The sequence below is a fragment of the Eschrichtius robustus genome, chromosome 20, assembly GCF_028021215.1.
Source record: "Eschrichtius robustus isolate mEscRob2 chromosome 20, mEscRob2.pri, whole genome shotgun sequence".
In the NCBI taxonomy this organism is placed as follows: domain Eukaryota; kingdom Metazoa; phylum Chordata; class Mammalia; order Artiodactyla; family Eschrichtiidae; genus Eschrichtius; species Eschrichtius robustus.
In genome coordinates this window covers 53,147,136-53,160,166 of record NC_090843.1, presented here as the reverse complement: position 1 = coordinate 53,160,166, position 13,031 = coordinate 53,147,136, and the positions used below count along the sequence as shown (strand labels likewise).

The 13,031-nt window shown below is 51.6% G+C and overlaps 1 protein-coding gene across 1 annotated transcript in view; it reads right to left on the bottom strand.

Moving 5' to 3' along the window:
• The window catches only part of RPH3AL (rabphilin 3A like (without C2 domains)), a 112,401-nt gene that overhangs the window by 84,760 nt on the left and 14,610 nt on the right, over window positions 1–13,031 (bottom strand). The window contains 1 exon segment of the mRNA XM_068531816.1: window positions 1,821–1,932. Coding sequence (XP_068387917.1) covers window positions 1,821–1,897 — 77 coding nt within the window. The 5' untranslated portion in view covers window positions 1,898–1,932.

Sequence of the window (13,031 nt, the reverse complement as noted above, 5' to 3'; positions counted from 1 at the left end):
TGCCTTAAGACAAAGGACCATATTGGTCTTGTTTACTGCGGCACAACAGTCCTGGCACATAGTAGGGGTTTAGAAAATGTCTGATGGTGGCTGGAGGATAGGAGGACAGACCTGAGCTGGAGCCAGGGAAAGTAACCTCCCCAGGCCTCACAGAGGCACAGCGCCTGGCTGCGGGGATTTGTAACACTCTCCTTTAAGGAGCCTGGCATTACAAGGCAGCACACCCCGGGGAGGAGATAAAAGCATTTACTCTTCTAAAAGGTGCTACGGGCTTCCCTGGTGGTGCAGTGGTTAAGAATCCCCCTGCCAATGCAGGGGACACGGGTTCGAGCCCTGGTCCAGGAACATCCCACATGCCGCGGAGCAACTAAGCACGTGCGCCACAACTACTGAGCCCGCGTACCACAACTACTGAATCCCGTGCACCTAGAGCCCGTCCTCTGCAACAAGAGAAGCCGCTGCAATGAAAAGCCCGCACACCACAACGAAGAATAGCCCCCCGCTCGCCGCAACTAGAGAAAGCCCACACGCAGCAACAAAGACCTAACTCAGCCAAAGATAAATAAATAAATAAAAGGTGCTACAACAGCTTCTGGCTGCTGCTGAGCGCAAGACCAGGTCATGGGGAACCAAAGGGAATGCCGGCGGGATCACCAGGGGTCACACTGGGCCCTCCTACAAGAGCACAGCTCTCGCCAGCTCCTCGCATCCAGCCACGGAGGACGCATCATCTCGCCTGGTGTCAGAGGAGAGAGGGAGAGAGGACCGTTTCACCCCTGGTCTCTCCCCCACAGAGGCCACACGGGGGCTGAAAGAGCCAAGCCATTCCAGTGAGCGGGACAAATTAACTGTGGTGCAGAGTCCTGCAAATCACGCAGGACTCCACTCTTCTTGGGCATTTCAGATTAATTTTTCTGTCCTCTTTTGCTGTTTCAGCTCTGTCCCCTGCAGGCTCACAATGTTTAATTGCAGATTTCTTGAACTTGGTCCCCACTTGGGAAATGCTGGCTCCTGTACCCGGCACGATTTGACAGATGAAGAGGCACTCTTGGGCTTATCTGACCCCAGGGACCCCCAACTCCCTGGAGGGACAGGAAGAGACTAGAAGGCTGGAGAGGCATCTGGGAGCCCCTGGTCTCCAGCCACGGAGGGGGGCAGTGGGTGGAGATGGGCTGATCTAACTACAGCCGAGGGGTCACCAGGCTGAGAGGTAACAGGAAAACTGGGGGCAAACCAGAACAAGAGAGACCCTGACACGAGCATGGCAGAGACCTGGGATGCTTCAAGGCCGGTTGCGTGTTTCAGCCCAGAGGGCAGCTCTTCATAAATTAGACAAGCCTTTGGTCTGTCAGCTCAACTATGAAGCGGGCGCTCAACTATGAAGTGGGCATCCAGAGATCAAGGGCTCCCCGCTGCCAGGGACTCAGGGACTGAAGGCTCAGTGATGGGGGATTTATACTCCTAACAGAGAAGGTAAAGGAAGTGGCCTGGCTCCCTGGAGCCTACTGTGATCGAAAGAACATAGGCGTGGGGTCAGATGGACCCAGGGGAGTCCCAGCCCTGCCACTCACAAGGTGGGTGAGGACCTCAGCCTCACTGTCCTCATCTGAGAAATGGGAATGCATTCCATTCGGCAGTTACATGAGTGAATGGCTGTTAGGCACCCAGCTCAGCGCCAGGAGTGTGGTGTGTATTAGACGGGCACTTGTCTCCAAACTGCTCTTTCTGGGGGCCTGGGACTGAATCTTGTTAAAGGAAGGAGGGGAACTAGGAGCGGGGGGAGGGAAGGGAGGGCCCGGCCAAGCCTCAGAGGTACGCACTTGGCTCGCAGGGCAAGCTGCCGATCATCGGGGCAAACCCACTGATCATTCCCACTGCCGAAGATGGTGTCGGCCATGACGTGGAGCACCCAGCCAGGGTGTGGAGTCACATCTGAGGGGAGAAGAGGGAAGAAGAGCGAGCACGTCATTGGCCGGGGTACGGACGGCAGACAGGGTCCCTCAGACGCCCAGAACCGGTACTTCCAACCTATCCCTGTCCCCTGCCCCGGCCCCTGCCCCGTCCCCTGCCCCGCCCCCACCCGAGGATGTCTGGAATCTCACCAGCAGAATCGCTCCTCCAGCTAAATGCTATTCCCTCAAAGCTCCTCTTTCAAAAGACTCGTGATTCTGGGAGGGGTAGCTAGGTGGATCACGCAGCTAAGTGACAAGGCTGGACCTGACTGGCAGGATGTCGAAGGGGCAGAATCGGAAAGGAGAGAAGAGGTACGCCTCAGCAGTTTTCAACTTAGCGGGCAAGCCCCAAGGGCGTTTGAGCCCTGCACCCTCCAAGTACTACCCCTGCTTTACTTCACAGGGACCACAATGAAGACGGCCCCCTTGGGAGTCCTGCAGGGAGGCGACCCTGCTCCAGAGCTTGCTGGTGGCTTAACTTGCGCAGCTTAGCTTCGCTGGCTTTCTCCTTGCCACCAACGATGTGCGTTGGTGGGGAGGGTAAGGAGGGGAAGAGAGAGGGATGAGTCTGAGGGAATCCCAATCCCAGAGCAAAGACGAGGGGCCGTACTGAGTTATCCGCACTCCCCCAGTCTAGTCCCCTCCAGACCAGTGGTTCTCAAACACAGGACTCCTTTACGCTCTTAAAAATCACTGAGGTTGGAAATTAGTCTGGCAGTTCCTTAAATGTTACATAGAGTGACCATAAGACCCAGAAAGGACCTTGAAGTACAAACACAGGAGAACAGGAAACATATGTCCACACATGAAATTGTACATGAATATTCACAGCAGCATTACTCACAACAGCCAAAGAGTGGAAGCAACTCAAATGTCCATTAACTGATGAATGCATAAAATGTGTACAATGAAATATTGCTTGGTCATAAAAGGGAATGGAGTACTGACACAGGCTACAACATGGATGAACCTTGAAAAGACGCTAAGTGAAAGAAGCCAGTTACAAAAGACCACATATTGTATGGTTCTATTTATGTAAAATGTCCAGAATGGGCAGATCCATAGAGACAGAAAGTAGATTAGTGGTTGCCAGGGGCTGGGGGTGGAGGGGAGGGAGGAATGCGAGTGACTGCTAACGGGCTCAGGGTTTCTTTTTTGGATGATGAAAATGTTCTGGAATTAGATAGTGGTGATGGTTGCACAACTTTGTGAATTCACTAAAACCACTGCACTGTACCCTTTAAATGTCCGAATTTTATGGTATGTGAACTACATCTCATTAAAAAATTCTATAAAAAAATTCTTGAGAACTCCAAATGATATGGGCTATATCTATTGATATTTACCATATTAGAAATTAACACTGAGAAAAAATTTTAATTGTCAATTCATCAAAAAATAATAAACCCATGAGATGCTCACATATTTTATTTAAAAACTATATTTTCAAAACAAAAACAGTTAGCGAGAATAATGGCATTGTTTTGCATTTTTAGAAATCTATGTAATGTTTGGCTAAACAAAAGTCAGTAGTCAGTTTCATATCTGACGTTTCATCCAATCTTTTGTGATATGTAGATTTGCTAAAGTACGTGAAGGACATCTAGACTCCCACAGATACATGCTATAGCTGGGAAAGGGTGGAGTATTTTAATAGCCTTCCCAGATAATTGTGGACATTCTTCTTTCATACTGTACACAAACTCAACAGATGGTAGTTTCTTAAAGATTAGTTCCAACGTGGCATTCATGCCAATGAACTTTTCACCTGTATAGTTGTGAGAGAACTTGACCAAGCGTATTATTATTATTAAAATAGTTTTTACTTTGTGGACCCCCCAAAAGGCGTTGGGAACCCCCAGAGATCCCTGGACCGTGGTTTGAGAACTGTTGTTCTAGACCAGTGTCACCTATTTCTGTGATGACCAGCAGGGGGCAGCGTGCAGACTGCAGCTAACTGACCCACTCAGGGACCAAGCCCACTACCTTGACCGCAGTGGGCTCTCTATTCCACTCGGCTGATCCAGGCACCCACTCCCCATTGTCAGCCACCTTGAGAGCGAGACCTGAGTTAACCCAGGCCCCAAAGAGTCGCGTGTGGAGTCCCCATGGCCAGGCCCAGTGCTGGGAGGGCTGCTGGTGCCCCCGTCACCAAAGGCCTCCTCACATTCAAAGTCTTGACCTTCTCCCAAAGGAGACTCACATCCAGTCCAGGAAAACACAGGTGGGCTCAAATATGACACGCTCATCAAACAACTTTAAACCAGTCCCATTTCAGCTACGATTTGTTTTGCTGTTTTTTTAAATAAGTTCTGTTATCTTGTGAATAGCGCAGTCACACTGCTGCACGGGTGTGAAAAGCGTTACTCTGTTCCAAGTAAACATTTAAAACACACTCATCTCAGTAGCCCTGTTTCCTTATTATTTTTAAAAAATATTCTGGGAGCTTCAAGAAATGGAAGTGATGGGGTGTCCCTAACGGGGACAGGCTGTGCCCAGGGTTAACTAGGTGTCCATCACCTCATAGGCGCTGCCATTCCTGCCGTGGCCTGCAGGGGGCACCGTGTCTCGGACCACTGCTCCCAGCGCTAGAAGGCCCTGAGCCTTCCTGCCCACCCTGCTGCAGCTGGGTGCAGTGAGTATGCAGGTGGCCCCTCTGCTCTGCCAGGCACCCTCACAAAAGCAGGGATGCACCAGTGGTGACCCAGAGGGAGGGGCAAGCCGGGGAATCTCAGGGTGGGAATTCCATCGTCTGCAGAAGCTTCTGAACCAAAAGGGAGTGGAGCTGAGCCGGGGGAGGAGGTGGGAAGAAAGAAGGGACCCTGTGCTCTCATGCTCGAACCTTCACCTCCTTTACAGCGGGACAGGTAGGGACGTCCAGGAGACAGCAGCAAACACAGGTGGAGAGGCACAGCACCTCACTGCCCCAAACACATCACCCCCAGATGAACCTCTAAAGAATGAACTTCTTTTGTCCCCTTTGGGTCACTTCTTTTTTTTTTTTTCTTTTTTGATGTGGACCATTTAAAAAGTCTTTATTGAATTTGTTACAATATTGCTTCTGTTTTATGTTTTGGTTTTTGGCCGCAAGGTATGTGGGATTTTAGCTCCCTGACCAGGGTTCAAAACCATACCCCCTGCATTGGAAAGCGAAGTCTTAAACACTGGACCGCCAGGGAAGTCCCTGGGTCACTTCTTAGGGGGCCAGAGTTTTGGGATCACTGACAAGAGAACCCCCAAACTTATAGTTATCTGTCCTCTGACCCATCTGAGGTCTATTCCTTTTCTTTGCTTTGTTTTTTTAACTCGAGCCAAAATGACTCTGCAACCACCCACAGGATCTGTTCTGTTCTTCATCAATCTAATTATTTTTTGTTGGGCAGAAGAGAAGAGAATGAGGATGAGAGACTGAGAAAAGGTCACACCTATGCGGGTCTGCTAACCCTTAACCAATACTACTTTTTCTGCATCGGGTCACCTTGCGCTGTAAGTATGAAGGGAAAGGTTTCGTGGCAGTGAGGATGACTCAACTAGGAGAGGAAAGACCTGGAAAGTCTGGCTTTTATGCAAACTTACTGGAAGACCAGGAACAATCAGTTATTTTCCCTGGGCCTCAGTTTTCCCATCGGTACCCGACGGAGCTGAGACAGACAGGCTGGAGGGATGGCCCTGGGCAATTCCAACAGATTCCCACCCGCCGAGTTGCAGGAGGGAGGCAGGGATAGCAGGCGGGGGACTGGAGAAGGATCCTGGGGTGGGAGGTTGGTCGCTGCTCCAACCCGGTGGGGGGATCTGAGTCCCCACCCCAGCCTGGTCCCCAGGGCAGGGAGGAGGAGGCATCCTGGGTCCCCCACCCTTCTCGCTTCTGGAGCTTTGAGGAAGATGAGCCCACGGAGCCAAACACCTCAGAGAGGTCCAGGGAGATGAGAGATGTCCCCTCCCGGGGCCTGGGGCCTTGGGCGCTGGTGGCAGGGTCTTCGACGATGGTAAGCTCACGGCTGAGCATGTCCACAGCGGTGGCTCCGAGCAAGAACTCAGGCCCCGTCCAGGGACTGCGGTGCCTGCCCCGGGCTGTGGCTGGCACCTCGGAAGGCACAGCTGTCCCTCGCCCACGCGGAGCAATCTCGGGACAGGTGGTGGGAGGGGAAGGGCAGCTTGGGGAAACATGTCTTAGGAAACTGCCAACAGAGTCAGCTTAGGTTCCCCAAACCTCTGCAGTCTGAGCTGGCTGCCAGCTCCTCGCCCGCCAGTTGGCCCCTGTCCCCGGCTTCCCACACCCCGCCTTCTGCCAAGCTGTGTGCTCACTACCACCCAACACACCTCCTGGGCTCTGCTCCGCCTCCAGCGGGGACCTCGAGGAGGAGCAGGGCAGGAGGTGCCCTTCCCAAGGTCCAGGCCCTCTTAAGAGCTGGGTCCTTCAAACTTCCAAAGAGCGGTCCATGTGAGCTGAATACGGACCGCACCCTTGTATTGACACACTTCAATCTGTCCTGGACAAAAATCAGATGATGAGGTGACTTCCCTGGTGGCACAGTGGTTAAGACTCCGCACTCCCAATGCAGGGGGCCCAGGTTCAATCCCTGGTCAGGGAACTAGATCCCACATGCACGCTGCAACTAAGAGTTCGCATGCCACAACAGAGGAGCTGGCAAGCCGCAACTAAGACCCGGAGCAACCAAATCAAGAAAGAAATTTAAAAAAAAAAAAAAAAAAAAAAAAGAATGGGATTTTTGCATAAGAGAGGTATAGATCCAATTTGGAAAAAAAAAAAAAAATCAAATGATGAAGGACCAAAACAGGGGCTTAAAGAAGGTAAGTAAAAAGCAGGAAGGCGAACCCACACATTCACAAGTGGAAATGGCCCAGAGCCTGGAGGGGGGCAGAGGCAGCAGGGTCTGCAGGCGGAGGGCTGCATGGGGGCTCTGGCCTTGCTCTAAATGAGGGGAGAAGCGGCACCTGGGGCCCAGCCTGTCTCGGAGGTCCTTCCAGCTGTGAGAGGGAAGAGGCCGAAGGATGGGGGTGTGTGTGCGTGTGCGCGCACGTGTTTGTGGGCTCCCTGGGGGGCCTGCATCCTCTCTCCATCCCTGCACAAGGCCGGCTACAAAGTAGGTGTTTAGTGAATAAACTGCAGTGGAGCTGATTTCATCAGACAAATGACCTTTCCCAGACAAGCAGGAACTCAGACAACACGCCAGACACGCTCGGAGCAGGGCTGGGCTCTCACTATGTTCTGTGGCGTGTTCACTCCCAGGCAGTCTGTTCCTCAGGATTCCCCACGTGGTAGTTAGCGCCCAGGTGCTCCGGCTGAGCCACCTCCCTGCAGAGGGGCCCACCGGGGCCTCCGGGTGCCGCCTGCACCCCGCTGGGCGAGACAAGCTGAGCAGCACCCTCCCCAGCGCTTCTAAACCCTGCAGCACAAGGGCTCAGGGGACCCTTGGGGGGACAGAATCACAAGTTGCCTGGTGCTGGTTTCCTGAGAAAATTCCTAGGGGGTGGAGGTTTGTGAGCCCCAGGAAACTTTCAAGGCAGATCTATGAAAGCGAACATTCTTACAGGGAGATCAACTCTCCTCTCCTTAAAGTCAAAAGCATGTCACCCTGGCATTAGTTGCTGCAGGCAAATGATGGAGTCACAGCCGACTCCACTGGGCAACAGTCAAAATGCAAGCTCCCTGTGGTCTCTCCCGGGCACTGCTGAATATGCACCCTAAACGCACTCAGCACCCACCCCCCAGATGAAGACTCACCATCTTCGTGTAAGATCTTCCCATGTTTTCCTAGGTGTCTTATACAGATTTTAAATAAAATTGGGTTCTTACTACACATGCTGTTTGCTCTGCTTTCTTATCATACTGCACATTCTCACCTTACTGAAAGTCCTCAAAAACATGATTCTTAATTGTAACTTAGTATTCTGGATGTATTTTATCACTTTCCTCCTGGGGGAGGCACACAGATTGTTTCCAATTTTGTTCTATTATATTCAGCCCTAAAATGGATATCCTGGGACATAAATCTTTGTGCCCACTTCTGATTATTTCCTTAGGATAAATTCCCCAAAGGGAAAGGAAATGTATTTTTTTTTGAAATGCACCTCCAAAGAGCATCTAGAATCATTCACTACAAAAAGTTCTGCTGCAGGCAGCTGTGTCCCGTCGGCCTCATGTGGACTTTTGTATTTTCAAACTCAGAACTCAGAGATGGAAGAATCTGTCTGTAAATCTCCAACAAGTTGCTTTTAATAATGTGTACAGTCCTAATCATTAAAAAAAAAAAAAAAAAAGACCTCTTCTCTGCAAACATTCAAGTCTACTTAAAAGAAGGCTTCTCCCTCTTAATGGACTTTGTGGGCTTAGAATCTGGTGAAGCCACACCGGCCTGAGAGCCTGGTGACCCGGTGGTCAGGTAACACCTCGTCAGCCGAGTTCTCTCTACAGAGGGCTGGGGTCTCCACCTCCACACAGGCCCGCAGAGAAGATGAAATGAAAACACACGCCTGTAACCTCCAAAGAACAGCTCCCATCATTACTAATCCAGGAAAACACTGCCGTTTGACCCAACCTTCCAAATCTTACAGTCTCTTTAACACAGCCTGGAAAACGTTTCTAGCCTGCAGCTGTCTCTGAGATGTACCAGATTCTGAAAAAGATACCGGAGGACAAAACAACCCGCCCCTCGAGAGGATCACACCCACGCACGGAGGCTCTGCCCTGCCTACAGGACCACAGGGACAAAGGCAACTACCAAGCAAGGAGAGCTCCTCATGGCCCGCACCTCCTCCTGGTGGGGCTCCCTTTCCACCTTCAGACCCTGGTGTTTTCACCTCCTTGGTTTTATTTCAGGGGAACTTTCACTGGTACATACAACTGAGCCATGTCTGACGCCCCAGGCTGGGATGTGAATGGAAGAGCTTTCATGGAGCCGTAGGGTCTGACCTTGTGGCAAGAGCAGAGATGATACAGGGAGAACAGCGAGAAAGAGGCGGGGGGGATGGAAGGGCTGCAAGGAGCCGCAGGGTCTAGGAGGGGACACCACGTGCAAAGGCAAACACAAGTCACCAACAAGTGCAGGACGCCGGGTCCAAACAGCCACTGAGAGAGAACAAAAGTGCATCTTTCCACACAGGTGCAGGTGGGTCTTCCGGGCGCGGATGAACCAGGATGAAGGAGACATGAGGCCCAGCCAAGAGCAGCAGCCATCCCACAGACTCAGAAGCGATAAAGAAATGTTGTAAACCTCCCAGTTAGGGAATGGATGTTACGTGGCATTACCATGGCAATAGGTAACTGATACAAATGGCATTTGGTAGACAAAATCCCAACCCTGACCTCAATATCCTGCTGAGTCCAAGTTCCCAGAGCTGTTTGGAGTTTGATCTGCAAACTGTGAGCGGTGGAAAAGCCAAAAGGCCAGATGAGGGAGGCAAAACAGGAGACACAAGAAGCAAGTAAAACCCATTCTGTGATCCTTTAGTCATGCCTGCCCTGGGTGTGGGAGGGGAGGGTGGCTGCCCGTTCACTGCTGCTGCTGGGTTTGCCATTCAGACAACTAACTGTGCCTGGGCAGGGGCGGCGGAGGGCGTGGTGGTGGTCAGGGGGAGGAAATGAGGGTCTAAAGGAGGGAGAAAAAGCAGGGACGAATATAAAAGCATACTGGCCACCCAGCCCGTGCTTCCCGAGGCCTCAAAGACACCGTCTAAGAGCCTGCAGTTCTACACCCAGGGTATTAATATTCCAGGGAACCCTTAGCAACAGGCCCTGACATCTGCTCTGTTACTATGATTCGGGAAACATGATAAGAGCAGCAAGATACGGTGAGCGGAGACATCAATGCTTCCTCCACCTGTCACACTGCACTCGGAGGATGAAAGATTCAGACAGGAAGCCTCAAAGGCCTGTCTGAAACCCGAGGGAACCTCTCTTGGGCTAATTATGCACGAGGCAAGGCTGGAGAGCATTCAGGAGATGAGACAGGAGTCCCGGGGAAGCTACTGCCTGACAAACGTCCCTAGGAGTCACCCTATCAGCGGGCACCGTGCCAGATTTGCTTCCTTGGGTGACTTCTCTCCCCCTCCCCATTCGATTCTCCCCCTATCTCTGCCCAGACTCTGGCAAAGGCTTCCCAGTTGGCCTTTGGACCTCCTGGGGCTCACCTCACCCCCTTCACTTGTAGCCAGAGAGATCATCCTTAAAGTGTAGGTCAGACCATGCAATTCCCTTGCTCTAAAACCTTCAATGGCTCCCCAGTGCCAAAGGGAAAAACCCAAGCTGCACTAAGGCCATCCATGATCTGGCCCAAACTATCCTTCCAGTCTCACCTGCCACCACATCCCTCCGCAAGGTCCACACTCTCGTCACTGGGAGCCTGGATGTGTTCTGGCTGCTCAGCTTTGTTTCTGGAAGTTCTCCCGTGACCCGCCTTCCCTGTACACTGTCTACCTGCAGAGGCCCAGCACCAACCCTCTGGGGATTCTCCTCCCCACCGAACCCCAACTCGGAATTGACCCCCTTTGTCTCCCCTCAGCATTTCACTCCACTCTGTGTCCTGGAGCGGGTGGGTCTTTACTTCTGTTAACCCCACGAAGAATGCAGCTCTTAGGACACAGGACGCAGGTCCACCTTTACAGAATGAATACTGACCTTCGAGAGTTTACCACAGCCCATGGAATAAAGCCCAGCATCCCTAGCCTAGAATTAAAGGCTGGGCACTGTGACCTCCCCCCGCCCCTTAACCTTCCTCCCAGCCACACACAGGCCCCTGCACTGAGCAGGTCTCACCTATCCTGCCTCAGGCCCACTCTGCAAAGCAGTTTATACCAACTAAAACTGTGGGATGGACTTCCCTGGTGGTCCAGTGGGTAAGACTCCACACTCCCAATGCAGGGGGCCCGGGTTCAATTCCTGCTCAGGGAATTAAGACCCCGCATGCAGGTCGCAACTAAAAGGGCCTGCATGCCGCAACTAAAGATCCTGTGTGCGGCAACTAAGACCCAACACAGCCAAATAAATAAATGAATTTTTTTTTTTTTTTTAAAGTTTGAAACCCCCAAAGGGCTCTAACTCTTGAATGGTCAACAGTAGCCCATCCGGCATAATGTCACAGTCAATGTTAAAAATGACAAATGACCTGGAAAAGGGTTTACAGCAAGAGTAAGTGCCAGACGTGTAGACCACATCATAGACACATTGACAGCACAATATAACAGTCATGGGCCCACAAGGAAAATGCAGAGTTCGTGTGTCAGAGAGTAGGGTTTGGGATTACAGGTGAATTTACTTCTGGAGCATTTTTCTAAGGATGACTTAGGAAGAGTCAAACAAATGAGGGCACCCTACCTGTCCTCATGGCCCACTCAGGTTCCTCCTCTCAGGTGGGGCTCTCTAAGACCCCTCAGCCCTAACTCAGATTCCTGCAGCCTTTCCTGTCTGTGCCCTGCAAAAAGCAGTCCATCCTAGACGCCCCAGGGCACATCCCCACTGAGGCACAGGGCTGAGTGTGCTGCTGGCCTCAGAAAGACAAGTGGTACTGCTTTTGTCTTCGTTGCCCTCATTCATTCATTCAACAAACAAGCTCTGAGTGTTGACTCTGCGCCAGGCACGTGCCACATCTCAGCTGGCTGCAGGGCGAGCCGGGGCAGCTCCCTGTACCCCTAGAAGGCCTCACAAGGTGCACAGGTAGAGCCCTACTTACCGCTGCAGGGTCTCCTCCCCGGGGAAGTAAATCCTCACCCCAAACGCCCACTCCAGTGGACCCAAATCCCTGCCCGTCTCTTTGTCTCGCTGAAACTGTTTTCTCACTTCCAGGCTGCAGCAGTACTTGCAGCCTCCAGCCGAAATGAGATGCAAAGCATCCCACTTCGTACCCCTCTTGCTTCAGGTGCCAGCCCTCCGAGTTTAACAGCCACAAGCTCTGCCTACGTGTCCCCAGAGGCACAGCTCACTTCTGTCATTTCTAAAAGGCCTGAAACAGAGCAGGTGGAGGTCCCAGATCAAGACGATCACAGAGTTGATGGCGGCCGACTCCAGGGCAACCAGGCTCCTCAGGCAGGACTCACCCTTGAACACACGGGAAGGAGGGGAGTCTCGTAGGCTGGCTGCCGGGCCCAAAGCAGTGGTCCAGTCCCCGTTGGACCACGTGGTATTAGTCTCCGACAGCCGCTGTAACAGGTACCACGAGCTGGGAGGCTTACAACAGTCCTAGAGCCTGGAAGTCCAAAACCGAGATGTGGGCAAGGCCAAGCTCTCTCTGCAGGATCCAGAGAAGAATCTGTCTAGAGAAGCATCTCCCTTAGCTTCTGCTGTTTGCTGGCAATGCTGGGTGTTCCTTGGCTCGTGGCTGCTTTGCGCCAGTCTCTGTCTTCATCTTCACATAGCATTCTTCCCTCTGTGTCTCCACGTGGCCGTCTCCCTGTGTTTCTATCATGTTGGATTAAGACCAAAGGAGATTCCAATATGACCTCATCTTAACTAATTACATCGGCAATGCCCCTATTTCCAAATAAGGTCACGTTCTGAGGTTCTGGGCATTAGGACTTCAACATGTCCCCTTGTGGGACACAATTCAACCCATAATACATGGGGAAAAGAGAACCCAGAGCCCTACTTTGGGGGTGGGGACAGCAGACATGGTGGGCCCTTTATGTACACATAGATGTTTAAGCTGGTCTAAAATGCCCCCTGGAGTTCCTGGGGTCCTCAGGACCAGGAGAGGGGTTTACATCTAAAACAGGGAGTTGTCATGGTTGATGCAAAAAGTGGATTCAGGAAAACAGTCTCCTTTGGTCATTGCTTGTCTTGGGAGTTCTTAACAAGGGAGCCATGAACTTGGATGGGAACAAACTGTATCTTCATTTTCATTAACCTGTAACTGAAATTACCTATTTCCTTTCATTATGAATATAGGCAACACACCAGAGTCATTCTAAAAGTACCTGTGTCTTAGTCATTGGTAGAATCACAGATATTTTCATACCACAATACTGAGCTGCAGATACCTCGAAATATTATTTATGCTCACCACTACTTTAAAATTACAATAGTTATTAGACCTACTGCAAGGCTGTTTACTTAATGATTCAAAA